Source organism: Sapajus apella, unplaced genomic scaffold (genome assembly GCF_009761245.1).
Source record: "Sapajus apella isolate SASKATOON/1434 unplaced genomic scaffold, GSC_monkey_1.0 scaffold6, whole genome shotgun sequence".
Taxonomy (NCBI): domain Eukaryota; kingdom Metazoa; phylum Chordata; class Mammalia; order Primates; family Cebidae; genus Sapajus; species Sapajus apella.
This window is the reverse complement of record NW_022436946.1, coordinates 18,818,695-18,840,905: the sequence shown is the minus strand read 5'-3', so window position 1 is coordinate 18,840,905 and position 22,211 is coordinate 18,818,695. Positions and strand designations below refer to the sequence as shown.

Here is a 22,211-nt window from a genome sequence, read left to right as displayed (position 1 = left end):
TAAAAATACAAAAATTAGCCATGTGTGATAGCGCGCGCCTGTAATCCCAGCTACTCAGGTGACTGAGGCATGAGAATCACTTGAACCAGGGAGGTGGCGGAGGTTGCGGTGAGCTGAGATTGTACCACTGCTGCAATACGGCTTGGGTGATGGAGTGAGATTCTGTCTCAAAAAAAAAAAAAAAAAAAAGAAAAGAAAAAGAAAAAAAATGTTGTTTTCTTTAGACTCAATTGATTTGATTGTTATATCAAATAAGATAATAAATAAACATTAATGTAGGTAGTAAAGAACAGTACAAATGCTCACTATTTTAATTTTCGGTTAACAAAAGTCCTTTTCTTATATTTGTTGAATTTTTTGATAAACTCAGAAATTCAAATTTGATTTTTTGATGTTGATTGGGAAGTCCTTTTTATTGTGCTGAAATCTGTCCTGTGAGACTGTAACCTCCCAGGAGACAAAAATAACTTAATAGTCTCATGCGTGCAGCCTTCAGCAGATACTGTGCTTGGCACATACAGGGAGTGCTCAGTAATTAACTGAATAAATGAATTTGTGCTTCCACAAAGTAACTGAATAAATGAATTTGTGCTTCCACACCTTTATGCTATTTGTTTTCTGGGGTGATATAAACATGTTGCTAAATTGCTGTCAGAAGCTCTTATATGGAATAATTCTTCAAATATGTGAAGTCTTAGAAATTATGCTCTAATCAGTCAAATCTTAGGAACGTAATAAGTTAGTCCATCGTGACATCTGTAAAACTGTAAGACGTTGTTAATATTTGACTGGTTTTTGACTCATAAAGGTGACAGTTTTGTATGATTCAGCCTAATATTTCAACATGAGGTTCTTTTAAAACAGTTGAGGATATGCCAAGATAGAGAGGATCGAAGTTGGGTTATGACAGGGTAGTTGAGAAAAGATACGTTTTTGTAATTTATGTGAACTATAAGTTGATAAGTTAATTACAGTAATAATTGTTAGGAATACACTTTCACTCTTTCTTACCATGCTTATGCTGGACTTGTCTTTCTTCTTTGACTACCCAGCATCTAATTTTTTTACACCACTCTCTTGTGTCAGATATGTTCTTTCACAGACTCTCTTTATTGCTAGGGAAGGAAAATATGATCTTGGTCTGATGCAGATTTTGAAGCAGAAGCTAGCAACTTAAAGAAGAAAAGGACCATGCAAAATTCATCCTTGGGATAGGTGTGTCATCTGTGACAGCTACCACCAGTCCAAGGCCAATGGGAGCAGTTTTGGCCCTTCGTGTGCTGTTTGTGGTTTGGCACCTGATGCTCAGTGGAAAAGGGGGTGTTGGTACTGGACCTGGGCTCCACAAGAGCTTTGGACATCTCCTGTCTCCTTGGCTTCATGGCCTTTCAGCCTGGTCCTCTGGTCTTTGTGGTGTTCTTTCTTTCTTTATGTATTTTTTATTTTTTTGAGACTGGGTCTCACTCTGTCACCCAGCTCAACCTCCGAAATAGCTGGGACTACAGGCACACTCCACCATGCCTGGCTATTTTTTTTTTTGTATTTTTGGTAGAGACCGTTTCACTATGTTGTCCAGGCCAGTCTTGAACTCCTGAGCTCAGGCAGTTTACCCACCTTGGCCTCCCAAAGTGCTAGGTTTATAGGATTGAGCTACCACACCTGGCCCTCCCAGTGTTCTTGTATGAATTCTTTTCCTGCTCAACTCAGCCAAAGTTGCCAATTTGTTGTTTGCAACTGAGAACCAGTGTTTTCTTGGCATTTTAACGGTCTGTTGCTTAACCTTCTTTATTACCATAGAAGAGACAAAAAGCTGTTTGGGAGCAGTGACTACTACTAGCACAGAGCTTTTAGAATATGCCCCAAATTTATACACCATGATTGAAATGTCACAGTTAGCACATTAATTAGTGTTTAGTATAAAGTAGAATAATAATTAAAGAAAATAACACAGTAAAAGTAAAATAGCAGTAAGATTTCAAAGATGTGGTGAGAAACTGCTTTGAGTTATTCACTGAGTTTCTCTCCTTATGTTTCTTATATCCCTTGTTCTTTGTCTGCCCCCTTCTGGGCAGTGAGTGACACTCATATTTCAAAAGAGGAGGAATACAGCAGCAAAAGTAGAGAAAAGGCTTTAGGGTTTCAACAACTTAGCCTAATGGTATGTTTTTACCTGTCCCCGATTCTAGAAAAGATACTCTAGGTTGGGTGAAGAAGAGTTAGAGGCCAAGCAAGAGTGTGTGTTCTTGCCCCTCTGTCATCCCATGAGTGAAACAACAGAAATCCAGATCAGTCTGAGAGCAGGAGTGACCTGTACTCCATCCCTGAGAAGTCTGCACAGATTCAGCAAAGCCAGAATTCCCTGTGCTCCCAGAGTGCCACTGAAGGTAACAGAAGAGAGGATGGTTTCATGTGCCAGGTCCACTGAAGGTGACAGAAGAGAGGGTGGTTTCATGTGCCAGGTGGCCTCATGGCGTTCAGACCTGTTTGGGCCCTTTCCACCTTGATCTCTGACACTCGGCTGTTTCTGTGTGCTCAAGAGGAGCAGGAAGGCAGTAAAGGGCCTCACGAGCCCCACTGAGTTCCCGCTTGCTCTGGTGTGGTATGGTAAGCTATAGGATGAAATCTTGTGTATCTAGGAGGGCACCAAAGTTTCAGAGAATCCTTATATATGGGAATAAGGGAGAATCCAGCTGCCGAAATCAAGCCTGGTGCATGTCTTAGGAGATGCCAAATAGTGATCCAAATGCGGCCCACCTCTCTCCCCCAATCAAAAACACTGTGATACTCCATTAGCTACCTTCTTCAACAAAGATACAGTCCCAGGCAACACTAAGAATTTTCAAAATGTCTAATTTTTCCCACCAGGAAGAAATAGATATTCTAGTTGAAATACAGAGGAGTAGCCAGGTGTGGTGATGTATGCATGTAGTCCCAGCTACTTGGAGGTTGAGGCAGAGGATCACTTGAGCCCAGGAGTTTGAGAACAGAATGGGCAACATTGTGAGACCCCGTCTTAAACAAACAAACAAGCAAGCAAACAAACAAACAAACTAACTAACTAACTAACTATAGATGACTAAATAAAGTTACTTTCACAGGAATGTTTCATTACCTAAATAAAATTGCCAATCATACTTAGAATAAAATCCAAAGATTTTAGCAGGCCCCTGCCTCTCTAAATGTATTTTCTGCCTCTTCCCCAAATCCCCACTGTATCCTAGTTACCCTGACTTGTATGTTGTGTTTCAGACCTACTCAGTATTCTTTCACCTTAGAAGTTGTTCCTTCTGCTGCAAGTACTCTTTCCCTAGATACACACGATTGTCTTCTCCACTTCACTCAGGTGTCTGCTCAAATGTCACATATTCAGAACCAGATTCTCAGACCACCTTATCTAAAATAGGAACCTCGTTTCTTCCACAGCACTCTGTATCCTCTTACCTGCTTTAGTTTTCTTTATGTCACTTAACAGAACCTGACCTTCATTTGTGTATTAGTTTGTGGCACCCAACAAATATGGAAGGTGCACAGGGCAGGAAATTTGTCTTGCTCACTGCTGTATGTTCAGAAACTAAAACGGTACCTGGTGTATATTCGGCACGCAGTAAACATTTGCTGAATGAATGAACGATCAAACTTGAGTTTGTTGACTGGATTTCATGTGTGCTGTACAGTTCTTAAAGTGACCTAGCCACTTTTAGCATTTGTTTGAAAACGTTTCTTAGAAAGAAGAAAGAAGATTTTAGCCTTTTTAAAAAAATTTTTGTGGGTACGTAGTAGATGTATATGTTTATGGGGTACATGAAATACTTTGATCCAGGTACACAGTGCATAATAATCATATCATGGTAAATGGAATATCCATTCCCTAAAGCATTTATCTTTTGTGTTAAAAATAATCCCATAATGTAAACCAGCATATCCACTATGGAAAACAGTATGGAGATTCCTTAAAGACCTAAAAGTAGAACTACCGTTTGATTCAGCAATCCCACTACTGGGTATGGACCCAAAGGAAAATAGTCATATGAAAAAGACACTTTCACATGCATGTTTATAGCAGCACAATTTACAATTGCAAAAATATAGAACAAGCCTAAATGCCCATCGACCAGTGAATGGATAAGGAAAACGTAGTATATAGACACCATGGAATACTACTCAGCCATAAAAAGGGACAAAATAATGGCATTCACAACAACCTGGATGTAGTTGAAACCATTATTTTAAGTGAAGTAACTCAGAAATAGAAAACCAAACATTTTATGTTCTCACTTATAAGTGGGAGCTAAGCTATGAGGACACAAAGCCATAAGAATGATATAATGGACTTGGGGGAAGTTTTATAGGGGGTCCGGGGTAAAAGCCTACCTATTGAGTGCAATGTACATTGCTCAAGTAGTGAGTGTACCAGAATCTAAGAAATCACCACTAAAGAGCTTTCCATGCAACCGGCACCACCGGTTCCCCCAAAACTAGTGAAATAAAAATTAAAATAAAACCAATCCCGTTATACTCTTCTAGTTATTTTAAAATGTGCAATTGAATTCTTACTGACTATAGTCACTTTATTATGCTATCAAATACTAGGTCTTAATCTCTCTATTTTTTTTTTATGCCCATTAACATCCCTACTTCTTTCCTATCTCCTACTACCTTTCCCAGATTCTGGTAACCATCTTCCTATGCTCTATCTCCATGAGATAAATTGTCTTATTTTTAGCTTCCACAAATAAAGTGAGAACATGTGAAGCTTGTCTTTCTTTGCCTGGCTTATTTGACTTGAATAGAATGACCTCCAGTACCACTTGTGTTGTTGCAAATGACAGGGTCTCATTCTTTTTTATGGCTGAATAGCACTCCAATATACATATGTACCTCATTTTCTTTCTACATTCATCTGTTGATGGACAGACACTTAGGTTGCTTCTGAATCTTGGCTATTGTGAATAATGCTGCAACAAACATGGGAGTGCAGATATCTTTTCAATATACTGATTTCCTTTCTTTTGAGTATATACCCAGCAGTGGGATTGCTGGGTTGTATAGTAGCTGTATTTTTAGTGTTTTGGGGAAAATTCAAACTGTTCTCCATAGTGGATGTACGAATTTACATTTCCACCAACAGTATATGAGGGTTCCTTTTTCTCCACTTCCTCGCCGGCATTTGTTATTGCCTGCCTTTTGGTTAAAAGCCATTTTAACTGAGGTGAGATGATATTTCATTGTAGTTTTGATTTGCATTTCTCTTACGATCAGCGATGTTGAACACCTTTTTATAAACCTGTTTACCATTTGTGTGTCTTCTTTTGAGAAATGACTATTCAGATCTTTGCTAATTTTAAAATTGAATTATTAAAATTTTCCTATAGAGTTGTTTGAGCTCATCATAATTCTGGTTATTAATCCCTTGTCAGATGGGTAGTTTGCACATATTTTCTCTTCTTCTGTAGGTTGTCTCTCTGTTGATTGTTTTCTTTGCTATGCAGAAGGAAGCTTTCTTTCTTTCTTTTTTTGTTTTTTTTGAAGCGGTCTCACTCTGTTGCCCAAGCTGGAGTGCAGTGGTGCAATTTCAGCTCATTACAACCTCCGCCTTCCAGGTTCAAGTGATCCTCCCACCTCAGCCTCCCAAGTAGCTGGGACTACAGGTGTACAGTGCCACACCTGGCTAATTTTCATATCTTTTTGTAGAGATGAGGTCTAGCCATGTTGCCCAGGCTGGTTTTAACTTCTGATCTCAAGTAGTTTGCACATCTTGGCCTCCCAAAGTTCTGGGATTACAGATGTGAGCCACCATGCCCAGCCATAAGCTTTTTAAGCTTGATGTGGTCTCATTTATTTATTTTTGCTTTGGTTGCCTGTGCTTGTGAGGTATTACTCAAGAAATGTTTGCCCAGACCAATGTTCTGGAGAGTTTTTCCATTGTTTTCTTGTAGTAGTTTCATAGTTTGAGGTCTAGATTTAAGTCTTTAATCCATTTGATTTGATTTTTGTTTATGGTGAGAGACAGGGGTCTAGTTTCATTTTTCTGCATATGGATATCCAGTTTTCCCAGCCCCATTTAATGAAGAAACTGTCTTTTCCCTACTGTATGCTCTTGGCATCTTTGTTGAAAATCAATTCACTGTAGATGTATGGATTTGTTTCTGGGTTCTCTATTCTGATCTATTGAGCTATATGTCTGTTTTTATGCTAGTACCATGCTGTTTTTATTACTATAGCTTTGTAGTATAACTTGAAGCTAAGTAATATGATTCCTTCGGTTTTGTTCTCTTTTCTCAAGATAATTTTGACTGTTCTGGGTCTTTTGTGGTTCTATGTGAATTTTAGGATTTTTTTTTTTTCTATTTCTGTGAGTAATGTCATTGGAATTTTGATAGGGATTGCATGGAATCTTAGATTGCTTTGGGTAGTATGGATATTTTAACAACATTGATGTTTCCAACCCATGAACATGGACTATCTTTCCATTTTTTTTGGTGCTATCTTTAATTTATTTAATTAGTGTTTTATAGTTTTCATTGTAGAAATTTTTTGCTTCTTTGGTTAATTCCTAGGTGTTTAATTTTATTTGTGACTATTGTAAATGGGATTACTTTTTGGATTTCTTTTTCAGATTGTTCACTATTGTCATATAGTAATGCTACTGATTTTTGTATATTGATTTTGTATCTTGCACCTTTACTGATTTTTTTTTAAATCAGTTCTAACAGTTTTTTGTGGAGTCTTTTGGTTTTTTAAAAAATGTAAGATCATGTCATCTGCAAACAAGTATAATTTGACTTCTTTTCCAATTTGTATGCCCTTTATTTCTTTCTGTTGTCTGATTGCTCTAGCTAGGACTTCTTATATTATGTTGAATAACAGTGGTGAAAGTGGGCATTCTTGTTGTGTGCCAGAGGTTAGAGGAAAGGCTGCCAGTTTTTCCTTATTCAGTACGATACTAGATGTGGATCTGTTGTATATAGCTTTTATTATGCTGAAGTATGTTCCTTTTATACACAGTTTTTTGAGGGTTTTTTTTTTAAATCATGAAGGGATGTTTAATATTATCAGATGCTTTATCAGAATCAATTGAAATGATCATATGGTTTTTATCCTTCATTCTGTTGATATGATGTATCACATTGATTTATTTGGATATATTGATCCATCCTTGCATCCCTGGAATAAATCCATTTGGTCATAATGAATGATCTTTTCAGTGTATTGAATTCAGTTTGCAAATATTTTAGATTGAAGATTTTTGCATCAATGTTTATCAGAGATATTGGTGTGTAGTTTTCTTTATTTGATATGCCTTTGTCTGGTTTTGATATCAGGGTAATACTGGCCTTGTAGAATCAGTTTGGAACAATATTCCCTCCTCCTCTATTTTTTGGAATAGTTTCTGTAGGATTGGTATTAGCTCTTCTTTAAATGTTTGGTGGAATTCAGCAGTGAAGGCATCAGGTCGCAAGCTTTTCATTGCTGGGAGATGTTTTACTATGGCATTTGTTATTGGTCTGTCCAGGTTTTGGATTTCTTCATGATTCAGCCTTCATAGAGTGTATGTGTCTAGGTATTTATTTGTGTCTTCTAGAGTTTACAATTTATTGGCATATAGTTGCTCACAGCAGTCACTAATAATCCTTTGAATTTCTGTGGTGTCAGTTATACTGTCTCATTTATCAGCTCTTATTTTATATATTTGGGTCTTCTATCTTTGTTCTTAGTCTGGCTAAAGGTTTGTCAATTTTGCTTATCTTTTCAAAAAAACAACTTTTCATTTTGTTATTTTTTTGTATTTTTTTTTCAGTTTCATTTATTTCTGCTTTGATATGTAATATCTCCCACTAATTTTGGGTTGGGTTTGCTCTTGCTTTTCTAGTTCTTTAGGATGAATTATTAGGTTATCTGTTTAAAGTTTTGCTTCTTTTTGATATAGGCACTTATAACTACAAAATTCTCTCTTAGTACAGCTTTTGCTGTATCCCATAGGTTTTGTTGGTATGTTGTCTTTCCCTTATCATTTGTTTCAAGAATTTTTTTCAGTTTTCTTCTTAGTTTCTTCATTGGCCCATTGGTCATTCAGGAGCATATTGTTTAATTTCCATGTCTTTGTATATTTCCCCAAATTCCTCTTATTCTTGACTTGTAGTTTTCTTCCATTGTGGCCAGAGAAGTTGCTTGATATCATTTCAGGTTTTTGAATGTTTTAAGACTTGTTCTGTGACCTGACATATGATCTGTCCTTGAGAATGATTCATGTACTGAGGAAAAGAATGTGTATTCTGCAGCCATTGGATGAAACATTATATAAATATCTATTAGGTCCATTTGGTCTGTATACTGCAGATTAAGTCTGAGGTTTCTTTTTTGATTTTCTTTCTGGAAGATATGTCCAGTGCTAAAAGTAGGGTGTTGAAGTATCCAGCTATTATTGTATTGGAGTCTCTCTTTTTAGCTCTAGTAATGTTTCTTTTGCATATCTGGGTGATCCAGTGTTGGGTGCAAATATGTTTACAATTGTTATATCTCTTGCTGAATTAACCCCTTAATATATAATGACCTTCATTGTCTCTTCTTACAGTTTTTGTCTTGAAATGTATTTTTTTCTGATGGAAGCATATACACTCCTGCTCCTTTTTGGTTCCCATTGAGTAGGATTGTTATTAGCTCTTCTTTAAATGTTTGGTGGAATTCAGTAGTGAAGGCATGGAATTTCTTTTTCTTTCCTTTTTTTCCCAGTCTGTGTGCATCTTTATACGTGAAGTGTGTTTATTGCAGGCAACAGATTTATTGAATCTTGTTTTTTAAAATCCATTCAGCCACGCTGTGTCTTTTTATTGGAGAGTTTAGGCTATTTACATTCAATGTTATTAGTGTAAAGTAAGGACTTACTATTGCCATTTGTCATTTGTTTTTGCTTTTGTGGTTCTCTTCCTCTTCTTGCCTCTTTTTAGTTAGGGTGATATTCTCTTGTGGTATGACTTAACCTCCTGCTTTTTATTCTTTTGTGTATCAGTTGTATATGTTTTGCTTTGAGGTTACCCTGAGGCTTGCAAATATTATCTTATAGCTCATTATTTTAAAGTGATGTCAACTTAACTCCAATTGAATAAACAAGCAAAAAGAAAACTAATAAAAACTTTACACCTTAACTTTGTTCTCCCACTTAACTTTTTGTTGTTTCTCTTTATGTCTTATAGAGATATGTCTTGAAGAGTTGTTTTATTTATTATTTTGATTGGTTCATTGTTTAATATTTCTTCTAAGATAGAACTAATCTATATACCCCCATTACAGTGTTACAATAGTCCATGTTTTTCTTTGTGTTTATTATTTCTAGTGAGTTTCGTACCTTTATATGATTTATTATTGCTCATTAACGTCCTTGTCTTTCAGATTGAAAAACTCTCTTTAGCATGTCTTATAAAACTGGTCTGATGTTGGTGAAATCCCTTAGCTTTTGTTTCTCTGGGAAAGTCTTTATTTCTCCTTCATGTTTGAAGGATATTTTCATCAGATATGCTATGCTAGAGTAAAAAATTTTTCCTTTTAGCATCTTAACTACGTCATCATATTCTCTCCTGGCCTGTAAAGTTTCCACTGAAAAGTCTGCTGCCAGACATTGGAGCTCTACACCGTATGATATTTGCTTGATTTTTCTTGCTGCTTTTAGGATCCTTTCTTTATTCTTGACCTTTGGGTGTTTGCTTATTAAATGCCTTTAGGTAGTTTTCTTTGAATTAAATCTGCATGGTGTTCTGTAACCTTCTTATATGAATATTGATGTCTTTCTTCTGATTTGGGAAGTTTTCTGATAATATCCTTTTGAATAAACTTTCTACCCCTATCTCTTTCTCTACCTCTTTTTAAGGCCAATAACTCTTAGATTTGTCCTTTTGAGACAATTTTCTAGGTCTTGTAGGTGGGCTTCATTGTTTTATGTTCTTTTTTCTTTTGTCTTCTCTGACTGAGTATTTTCAAATAGCCTGTCTTCAAGTTCACTAATTCTTTCTTCAGTCTGTTCGGCCCCGCTATTAAGAGATTTGAATACATTCTTCAGCATGTCAGTTGCATTTTTCAACTCTAGAATTTCCACTTGATTCTTTTTAATTATTTCAATATCTTCATTAAGTTTATCTTATAAAATTCTAAGTTATTCCTATGTGCCAGTTTTCATGTCTTTAGAATTGACTTAATAGTATTAGCCCTACCTGTTTTTGGATAAAAAGACCACAGGAAAATTTATTTACCTTTGATCTTTGCAAAGTATGATTTTTTTACATATATGCCAAATGATTCTGTCCTCCTCTTTGTGCATTCTAGTTTGATGCTTGTGAAATTATAGCAATGTCATGTTGTTAACATATAGCACATTTGTTATTGTGCCTATTTTATTTTTTAATTTTTTTATTCAAAAGTAATATATGTTCATTATAACAATTCAAACCATGTATGTATGTATGTATAACTCTGGTCTCTTCTACCTCTATTCAGTCTCAACCCACATCCCAAGGTATTCTATACTATTTTTCCATGTTAGTAAAAACATAGATAGGCTATTTTCTTTAATTCTCTCTCTTATATTCCAGAGAACCATGTTATAGATGTAATAACCATGTAAGTTCTCTCTTTTTGCATAGTGGATCATGGCCATCTTCTCATGTCTATGTGTGTAGTTCTAATTAATTCCTTTTATTTTCTTCATGATGGCCATATGGTAACTTATCAACCATTTCTTTGTTGATGAAAGTTATCTCCAGTTTGTATGAATTCAGATAATGCTTTAATAAATATCTTTTCATAGAATTTTGTATACCGATGCTTTCATGTCTTTTGTATTTTCCTAGAATTGGAATTGCTAGCTCAGAGTGCTTGTGTAGCTTAAATTTTAATAGTTGCTACCCGGATTACTTTCCATCGTGGTTGTGGCAATTCTCATTCTGCAACACCATTATTTCTTCACGTATTTTCTCTAACTCCGTCTCTTTTGCCCTTGTTCAGGGACTTCAGTTACAGACACATTAGACAACTTGACGTTGTCCCATGGCTCACTGATAATTCTCTTCTCCATTCTTTTTTCTTTACATTTTCTTTTTTTTTAGTGTGTTTTAATTTAGGTTCTATTGCATTGTTTTCAAATTTATCAATATTTTGCTCGCTATGTCTCACCTGTTACTTCCATTCAGTTAATTTTTCTCAGAAATTGCTGTTTCCATCTCTCTCTAAATTTTATTTGAATTTGGATTTTAATAGTTTCCATGTCTCTACTTGACTTTTTGAACCTAGGACATACAGTTACAATAACTATTTTGATGCCCTATCAACTAATTTTAACCTCTGTGTCAGTTCTGAGTCACTTTTGATTAATCGATTTATCTTTTCAAAAATGAGGGCCATATTGACCAGTTAGTTTGCATGCCTAGTAGTTTTTGATTATATGCCAGGCATTGTAAAGTTTACATTGTTGGGTGCTGGATTGTTTTGTATTTCTATAAATATCCTTGGGCCTTGTTCTGATAAACAATTAAGTTACTTGGAAATAGTTTTTTGTTTGTTTGTTTTGGGTCTTGCTTCTAAGATTTTTTGGGTGGTACTAGAAGAATACCAGTCCAGAGTTAATTATTCTTCATTACTGAGACAAGACTATTCCTTTTACCTGACATCTCATGAATCTTGAGGTTTTCCAGTCTGGCTAATGGGACAGACAGTATTCCTGGGCTCCATCTGGGTCTCTCCTCCTTACACAAGGCCTTGGATACTCAAAGATATAAGCTGGGACAATCAAAGAGCTCACCTTTTCTTGTTAGAGTACTGGACAGTCTTCCCTCTAATCCTTTTGAATGTGTTTTTCCCCAGCGCCAGATAGTTTCCTTGCACACATGCACTGATAAGGAGGACTCAGTTGAGTATTCTGGGGGGACCCTTTGAAGAGCTCTGAAATTTTCTTGGTTCAGGTCTGACGTCTCAAGTACTCTGTCCCTTTCAGCTCTTTTCCCTCAACCCAGGGAATGGCTGGACTCTTATCTGTTTCACCTCCTTACACGAGGCCTTGGACACTCAAGGATATAAGCTGGAACAGCCAAAGGGCTTACCTTGTTTGTTTATCCTTGTTCAGGGAAGGTTTCTGCTACTTTATCTCGGAAGCAGAAGTTTTAGATATGAAGGGTTTCAGATGAGCTAGTCCTTTTTTATACTTATGGAAACCACTGGGATGTTCAGTGAAAATCAGCATCATGTCAGCCCAACAGTTATTCTATTTATTAGATAGCCTTTCAAATTATTGTTTTTGTGAGCTTTACCGTAGGTGTGAAATCACTGGACATTTAACCGTCATATAGCATTTGTTATCATACACATTATGGATTTTTTCTCTCTTTTAAAGAAAGTATCTTAAACAGGTCTGTAAAATAATTTTCACTGTAAAATAATTAGTTATTGTTTGAGCTCGTATTTTTTTTTTTGCAATTAAAGACAACTGTGAAAATATTGTAGTAGCATTTCTTTGTTTCTCATTATTTTCTTCAGAGACTGCAAATAGGACATTTCAAGAAAAAGGCATCCGGGCAGGAGAGAGCAGAAGTTTTAAGCCTCATTTGACCTTCATGAAGTTGTCAAAAGCACCATGGCTCCGTAAGAATGTGAGTGCATGTTCTTATTGCAAGCCTGTTTTACCAGGCCACGCCAGCCATGAGCATGGTCAGGAGCATGAGTGAATAACATTGCTGTGGTCTCTGACACCACTCTTCCTTCTGGGATTTCAAGTCAGGTTGGTTCCAATTTCCAGGGATGCTGAGGATGCTCCAGGCCTTCCATGGAGGCTATTTGAGCTTTGCCTTCCTTTGCCACTATGGCTGTTCCCGCATACTCTGGCCATCATTTATTTCTACCACTGTTGCTGCATCTCCTTCAGCCCCTGAAGAACCTCGAGGTGGTGCCAGAGTTCAGTTTTGCTGCTATCCTTGCTTGTGGTTATTTGCATCCTGTTGCTCTCAAGGCTTCCTCCGCTGGCTTGTGTACGCTGGTGCTGCTCACTGCCAACTGGGTTCTTCAAGGTGGGCAAAGCTTTTTTACCCCTCTTCCTGTCACTCTTTAAGGTTACTGACCATCTTTCAGTAGTTGCCTCCATTGAGTCCTTGGAACCAGGTGTACCAGGGACTGGGCATGAGGGTAATTGAGGGACCCCCTTTCCTGGAGGTGTTTAAAAATACTTCTCCCTAAGGATGGTCAGCAGGGGCACAAACCAAGCGACAGGTCTTTTGACTTCCCCTGTCTCAGGGTGATTTCCTGCCTTTGTAGGCCACCCCTTCTTCCCTCAGATGTCAGAGCAACTTTTGACTTTCTTCTAAGTTCATGAGCATTTCTCCTAAAATCCTAAGGCCACCCTTCATTGTGTTTCCTATTTCAGCCTAGGGGGTTCCTCATGCAGATTCAGACACCTGATGGCCTTCTCTGATATACCAGAGTTTTAGAGATGGGCATGCAGATTAATAGCCGCTCTCTGCTCTCCATGACCCTTTGCTGCATTAAGACTGATTTGCAGCTCTAGAAATGAAGGCCATGTATAGTAGTAAGTAGATTTTTTATTTTTTTAATTTGGCACATTTTGTATTTAATGTCTCTGTCCTCAGAAAAGTCTTTTGGGGCTTTTAAATCATGGGTTTGGGTGACTCACCACCTTGTAGTAGAGTTTTCTATAAACTATTGCTGAAAATCTCAAAAAGATATCTTGCATGGTTTTTTGGATTACAATGCCACAAATTTAGTAGTATCATATAAAGTATCATTCCAGAATATGTTAGGTAAAGTAATTGGCGTAAATGATAGATTTTGGAATCTGGTATGATAAAAGTTTACAAAACCTGTAGACTGACAGTTTGAATTCTTACTGGTTATCTTTCTTGTTTTGCTTTCAAATGGATTGTCCTCTTCCAAGTGGTTTCAAACTTAATCACAGAATGACAATCAGTGGTGAAGGTAATATCTCCATTCCAAAATGTTTCTTTGTCTTTATAGTATTAACTTTGAAATGAGAGAACCCAAGGAATTTTATTAAAAAACTGCTTAAACTATTATGTGTCAACATTTCAAGCTGCATTTAAATGATTTATTGGCAGTTAACTTCGCAGAAACAATTTTACCCTATAGAAAAGTGACATGAGACTTGGAATGGTTGTGATGTCACTGAGATCACAGTTTTATCAGTTGCAGAGCCCTGTCTCTGTACCTGAGAACCCATCCTATCTCAATTCTGTCTCACATTCTTCCTTCCTGCTGGCCAGCTCTAGTTCACACAGAATCATTTCTATATGTAAGGAGCTCCTGTTCCAAATCGTCTTAATTAAGTAAATATGTATTGAATGATTACTCTGTGCCAGACACTGAGTGCTGGGCACAGAGTGGTGATGAAAATAGCCACTGCTTGAATGGTACACAAAATCTAAATCAGATCGCATTTTGTTTAGATTAGAATGCTTGATATTTAGATAATAAATTATGATCTTATTTTTCAGAAAGCCAAATAAGAATTTTTTCTTTTAATTTATAGAATGAGTCTATTCCCATCACTACTATGATGGTTAGTTTGCCTGAAAGTTTGAGGAAGTAGATCTTAGATTTGGGGATTCACAAGTCAGCTGGGGTACCTGTTTAAACTTCAGATTTCCACCCTCTACCCTTCGATTAAAGATGGACCTAGGACCTAAGCTTTTGATGTTCAGTAAATGCCATCTATGATTCTGATCCAGATGATCTGCAGAGGAGTATACTTGAGACCTGTAGGCTTAAATAAATATCCAACAGTCTCTTGTGCAGCAAATCTACTGTAAAGGTTAGAACCTATGAAAAGGTGGCATACATACAAGAGATTTCATTTCTTTACTTTATTATAATTCATGATTTGGTATGTAGATTGTTTAAAAATACATGGTTCCTTCGTCTCATTCTTAATGTTTTTACATTTCCAGCTATCTGTTTTCCTCTCTCCTGGTGCTAATTTTCTTCTAGATTTTTGTTTTAAATCCATCCATTTATCTAATGGTCACAAGCAGGTGATCATTAAATAAGGATGATGGTGGAATGTATTGCTGGCCTTCCATGTTATTTAGATTGATAGTGAAATAAAAGAAGGGGGTGGCAAGATAGGTTTTTTTTTCTCCACTTGGGTGTTAGGAGATTGGACTCATTTCACATATTTTATTTTTTATTTAAAAAGTTATTTTAATTATAGAAGTATTATCTGAATATATGCTTACTGTAAACAATTCAAATATATACAGACCTACAGAGTGAAAGTTACGGATTCTCCCTTATTACCATCCTGCAACCTCCTTTTTCTCAATATAATGTCCCTCTCTCTAGGTAAACACTGCCAGTAGATCCTTCCAGACCTTTTCCTATGCACAGCAAATATATATGGACACACATACACATACACGCATATAGTTTCTTTAAAACAGAAATAAAACTCTTGATATTATTTTGATTTGCCATAATTGAAACATTCTTCCCTTGATTAATAATTAGATTGATTTCTGTTTCTTTGCTACCACAAATAATGCTGTTATGAACTTCCTTGTTCACTGTTCTTTGGGTGGATATGCCAGTATTTCAAAGAACCAATTTTTTAAATTGGAATTCTAAGGGCAAAGGGTATTGGACATTATAAACTTTCAGAAACATCTCAAATTGCCTTGTCAAGCAATAGTGCCAACTTATACTCCTGACCATGGTGTATGAGAAGAACATTTGTTAGGATAAACTTGTGGTAGAAAGACTATCAGAGGTCATATAAAATTGATATGGCCCTTTGAGCATGAATTATGCGACTGACATTAAAAAATGTAAAAAAAAAAAAAATCTCATTTTCTTTAAGATGTCCTAGCTGCTGATATTATTCTAAAGAATTTAAAAAGAGAAGTTCTTTATGCATAAAGATGTTTACTAGTGTTGTTAATAATAGGGAAATAATAGAAATAACTCCCACAACAAAAAGGAAATGTTTAAGTCAGTTATGGTAAATCATATAAATGTTGTAAGCAGCTAGTAAAGTAGATATAAGGATTCTGTAACAGCACAAAAAGGTATAATAAAACACTATACCATATATAGTATATAAAATCTATACTGTAATTAAAATTGTATAAAAATGGTTTCCTTGGGTTTGCCTTGCCAATACCTTAATGATTTCAGTGCATTTTAGAGGCAAAAAGTGGCTTCCCACAGTTGTTCTCTTAGCCCAGGATTTTTTGGTAGATCAGTGAATAGAGCTGACCTTAATGTCACTCAGAATATAGTAAATCCCAAAGGGCAGGACTTTGGTGAGTGGAATGTAATAAGAAGTGGTGATGAGATAGTTAGGTCCCCATGGCAATGCAGGAGTGAGGGGAAGCCATGGGATTCAGCAAACCTGAAGGCTTTCCATTGTCATGGGATTGTTCCTTCAGTTTCAGGTATGGAGGGGTGGTGTAAAGTGAGACTGTCTGGAAGAGAGCTAAATGATACCTCCTGTTAAAATGCCAGGTGCGGTGGCTTACACCTGTAATCCCAGCACTTTGGGAGGGCAAGGTAAGCAGATCATAAGGTCGAGAGTTTGAGACCAGCCTGGCCAATATGGTGAAACCCCGTTTCTACTAAAAATACAAAAATTAGTCAGGTGTGGTGGCAGGTACCTGTAATCGTAGCAACTCAGGAGGCTGAGGCAGGAGAATTGCTTGAACCTGGGAGGTGGAAGTTGCAGTGAGCCAAGGTCATGCCCTTGTACTCCAGCCTGGGCAACAGAGTGAGACTCTGTCTCAAATTAAAAAAAAAAATGCTGTGTTTTAAAGACTGATGCCAAGTGGTGTCCTCCTTATATTTTGATTTGACCCGCTAGAGGATAGTCTGGAAATGACTTTGTGTATGATATTGATGCACTCCTAAAGTACTGGTGCTACTGTTGTCAGGGTAGACATGATGATTTTTGGTAAAAAGGGGTGTGCTGTGTAGAGGAATGCTCTGGATTATTATAAAATTTCTGGCTGGGTGTAGTGGCTCACACCTATAATCCTAGCACTTTGGGTAGCCAAGGTGGGCAGATCACGAGGTGTTTGAGACCATCCTGGCCAACGTGGTGAAACCCAGTCTCTACTAAAATACAAAAAATTAGCCAGGCATGGTGGCACACACCTGTAGTCCCAGTTACCCAGCAGGCTGAGGTGGGGGAATCACTTGAACCCGGGAGGAGGAGGTTGCGGTGAGCCAAGATTACACCACTGCAGTCCAGCCTGATGACAGAGCCGTGTCTAAAATAAAATAAAAATGAAATAAAATAAAATAAAATAAATTCTGAGATAGTAAGATAGCTGGTCCATTCATTATTGTCTATAGGAGTTGTAATGAGATATTCTGTAGTGATAACCCAATTGAGATTTTTTTCATCATCTAGCCATTGTCATTTTTAAAAATAACCTGAAAAGCTGTTATCCATGTCAACTTAAAAATTAGATTCAAAGTCAGAGCTATAATCAGTCTGTTTATGAAGGTAAAACATCTCCTTGACATTAAAGATGTGGACAGGTGGCTGGTACAGGGGATGAGTGTTCACTCCTTGGGAGGGCATATGGATCTAATGTGAGGATTTCCCGGTGGTGTTCAGTGTTTGGTGCAGAAATTCCTGGTCTTCCAGGATCCTGTCCTCTTGTGGACACCTGTTAGCAGGTAATTGCATGTAGTAGCAGTAACCAAAAGCCCAGTGGGGAACTAAACATTCTGTATATTGTATTCAAAATTTTGAAAATACAGAAACTTCTCTCAAATGTCCTGATGTGAAACTTCTTCTGTGACAGCATGGTATTCTGGTTCCCAAGTTAGAGAGCCAAGTTGAGGCTAAGGACAGATTCTGCGAAACATAAGGCTTTTCTTGGCAATTATATATCTTTCTAACACCAGGAGACATTTAGTCAGTGTGTCAGTTTTGCATATTCTTAGTTTCATGAAATTCTAGTTGGTATATTGCATAATAAAATATCAAAAGGAGTCATTATCATTGTACTTTGTGATTTTTTTCATCAAATGAATGAAGCTTCAGAAAATTGTACTAAATTACTGTCTCTGAAATTGTAAGTAAAGTTCAGGTTATTTGTAGTTTTTCAGAATTTAGTTGACATAGGTAGTCTGCTAACTTGTTCAGCTCCACGCTTTTTATAGTGTATCTTTTTGGACTTAGTTTTCTTATTGAATGACCTTGGGTTTCAGTGATTTAAATGTTGCAAACCTTAGTTGGTTAGAAATATGTGCTAACACTTGGTGGCAGAAGAAGACAAGTTTCAAGTCAAACATCTTAATGCAGATCTAGCATCCTCAAAAAATAAATGTGATCTCTTACTGTATAGATCAGTTGTTTTTAAGCATAAATTATTTTCTGGGCTTCTTAGATATCTTCCCTGATTTATGACTCTTCAAAGTTACTACTGTAGCACTTAAATTCACAAAGATGTTTTATAAACATGGCACTGTTTTACAGAGTCAGAAAACGAGAGTACTTTAGGATGAAAAAAATGATCCTTGAAAACTGTTAGCTACTTTCATTTAGACTGGTTTGAGTGAAGAATTCAATATGCAGAAAGCAAGGGCTGAAGGGTAATCATTGGACCATATGATGATGATGTTGAGGGGAATGGAGAAGAGGATATAGGACAGTCATTGGTAGGAATGGAAAAGGTGAGCATATGGAGGAAGATTTTGTTCTGATGCTACCATTAAGAGGAAATTCCAGTTCCTGAATTGTTTGGTGATTGAGTATACGTACCAAAATGGTAATGAAAAGCTTCTCTACTAGATTGGTTGAATTCAGCCTTACTCTGCATCCTTCCTTAACTGCCAGCCCCTTTCCTCATTCACTACCATTATTTACTCGTATGTATGTATGTATGTATCTGACTGTCTGCCTGCCTGCCTGTCTGCCTGCCTGTCTGTCTGCCTGTCTGTCTATCTACATATTTGACTGCAACTCACATGGGGGTCTGCGTGACAGTGAGCATTTATAAACCAGTTTAAAATTCAGGAGCACTAAGCCTAATCCTTCTTAAAGGAATCCTTGTGGTAAATTTAAAGGAGCATGAGCTTTCCTGTTTTAGCCGTGTTGTTTAGTCCTGAATAAATCACATAACCTCTCTTGATCTCTGTTAACTTATTGTAAAAGGAGGTCTCTTAACTCCTGTGCTGTTCTGAAATGTCTACAAGATAAATACTTTGACCAAATTGCTTAATTTGACTCACACAGAGATTTTTTTTTAACTTCATATTGGCTTTTTTGTCTGCATGGAGGGAACATGACAGAAGGAAGAAAGGTCTTCAAGAACTGATAGGAAGATAGTGGCAATTTAGGTATGAGTCTTTCCACCTGTCCTGTTAGAAGCCAGACGGAGCAACAAGGACAATGGGAAAAATATTCTACACATTTTTTAAGAGGTAGGATCTCACTTGGTTGCCCAGGCCTAGAGTACATGGCATGAACATAGCTCATCGCAGCCTCCCACTCCTGGGCTCAAATGATTCTCCTGCCTCAGCCTCCTGAGTCGCTGGGACTCAACTGTGCACACTGTACCTTGCTACTTAAAAAATTTTTTTTTTGTTTTGTAGAAACAAGGTCTCACTACGTTGTCCAGGCTGGTCTTGAACTCCTGCCCTCAAATGATCCTTACACTTTGGCCTCCCAAAGTGTTGGGATTACAAATATAAGCCATTGCACCCAGCTGCATGCTACATCTTTAGTGAAACTGGGAGGTAGAGAAATCCTATCAATACCAAATTATGTGGAAGGGCTGGTGGTAGAGGCCCTCCTGACCTGGGAGGCAGAATAGGCAAGCTTTCACAGGGCTCTAGATTTTAAAGAATACTGCTTCATTCTAACAAAGGAGAAGAACAGAGAAGCCCGAAGACCACCCTGCCACTTCCTTCCTTCATTCCTCAAAGAGGGCATTTGTAAATGCTCTTGGTATTCAGTGAACCTTGATTATTCCAGAAAAAACATTAAAAATATCTTTGGTGCAAGATAAAGCAGATTGTTTCTGTAACCTATTTTTGAATCTCCCAGTGTCAAATGGCTTAATTACTCACAGTTTTTAGTTGTTTTTGAGTCACTTTTCTTATTTCCAAGTACATTAAGCAGCAAATCCCTTTGTTTTTTTTTTTTGTTTGTTTGTTTTTTTTTTGAGACGGAGTTTCACTCATGTTACCCAGGCTGGAGTGCAATGGCGCGATCTCGGCTCACCGCAACCTCCGCCTCCTGAGTTCAGGCAATTCTCCTGCCTCAGCCTCCTGAGTAGCTGGGATTACAGGCACGCACCACCATGCCCAGCTAATTTTTTTGTATTTTTGGTAGAGACGGGGTTTCACCATATTGACCAGGATGGTCTCGATCTCTTGACCTCATGATCCACCCGCCTCGGCCTCCCAAAGTGCTGGGATTACAGGCTTGAGCCACCGCGCCCGGCAATCCCTTTGTTTTAATGGCTTTTTAACACTAAAAATTCAGTGAATTCTCATGTGAGATAGAATTGTAATTTCTTGAGATACTCTAGATTGCATTACTCAACACTGTCATCTACTGTGTGTTAAAGAGCACTATTTATAACAGGTGACTTCACTTATGTTTCTAATGTATTTTTCAAATTTATGCTGTTGTATTGTCTATTTCTGTATATTAAAAAACAAACTTACAATTGTTTAACAATTGGCAGTGATATTTACAAAGGTAAACCTGCTTAACTTTCATTTGGAATCTTTCAGTACTTTATATGTCTTTAAAAATTGAGAAACAATAAACGGAATGCCAAATTATTTTATGGGAAATTCTAGAAATTGACTAAAGTCAGGATTACAAATGATTCCTGGTTGATCTTGATTCTGTTAGAGATTTTGACAACTTTGCAAACCTAGGAAGAAATGACTGGTTTCTTCAAAGTGGAATGGAGATGTGAAGAAAGTATCTTCAATAGCATTTTCTGAGATTTTTCTTTCTGAACATCTCTCAGGGTTTTATGTGAGGCAGGGGTCTGTGATGCAATGGTGGGCTAAGTAAAGTTCATCTAATTCTTTGTGTCAGAACTTCTTAGGATCTCTGAAATGCAGATGCTTATTGTGAATCTCAAGAGTTTACAACAAAAAAGATGCTTTTTTTTTTGCCCATGTTCATGGGTCCTCTGGCTCTGCTCCACATTGTCTTTACTTGGGACTGTGGCTGGGCAGCCTCCACCTAGGACTTTTCTGCTCTTCTGGCAGAAGGAAAAGAGAACTGGTGACCATGCTGATTCTTACAGCTTTCGCCAAGAAGTGATAGACATCGTTTCTGATCATATTTTATTGGTCAAAGCAAGTCACATGGTCCCTCCTTTCTGAGTGTAACAGAGTAGGATATATAATTTGCTTGCTGGAAGGGACACCACAGGAGGGGCAGTAAATATTTTGAACAGTCGTATAGTCTACTCAACATTGTTTCCCAACCAAATGCATTTGACCAGCAATTCCTTTTTTCACTGACTGTTTTATAGCACTAGCATTTGGTAGAACATGGTTTAGGAAACACTGATTTGATAATTCCAGCTTATATGATTTTTTTTTTGTTAAAGATCTAGATTCTGTGGACATTTTTATTTATTTTCTGGCAGTTGCATCTACAGACAAACTTCTGATTTAAGTGAAATTGAAGAATCAGAGTTTTAGAACTTATATTAAAAGATGCAATATTGAAGTATTCAAGCTAATTAAAATTGCATGTGTTTGTCTTAATAATATTAAATGTAAAAGTTCTATCTCAACAATTACCATTAGTTTTGGGAAAAATGTTTTTCTCAGCGAGTCATTTTTAGACATTTTGAAATTTCTATCAGCTGGTAATTAATTTCATTTTCTTAGTCAAGTAAAGAATGGAACATCATGATAATATAGGAAACTGGCAAGCTCCACAGTGTATTGATGATGGGTAAAGGCAAAATGAATATATGGTCAAGAAAACCTAATATTTTACTCCAAAATTGTGTTGAGGCAGAACTATTTAGCTTGTTTAGTAAGTGACAGTAGTGACTTTTTGACCCACTCAAATGGTCACATAAAAGCAAACAAGCTGGAATTATTTGGATGGCAAGAAGATTTTCTCTGTCACTGGAAAGACTGGCCAACGAGCTCTTATTAAAATAATTAACTGCATAGTGAAAGAAGGTAAAGGTATATTTTTCTGGAGAGAC

At 37.0% G+C, this 22,211-nt stretch overlaps 1 protein-coding gene across 3 annotated transcripts in view; it reads left to right on the top strand.

The window, feature by feature from the left end:
- The window catches only part of AKAP7 (A-kinase anchoring protein 7), a 143,037-nt gene that overhangs the window by 54,385 nt on the left and 66,441 nt on the right, over positions 1-22,211 (top strand). For all 3 annotated transcript variants that reach the window (XM_032274768.1, XM_032274769.1, XM_032274770.1), the window contains exon 6: positions 12,517-12,629. In XM_032274768.1, the coding sequence (XP_032130659.1) occupies positions 12,517-12,629 (113 nt within the window). The remainder of the gene's footprint in view (positions 1-12,516; positions 12,630-22,211) is intronic.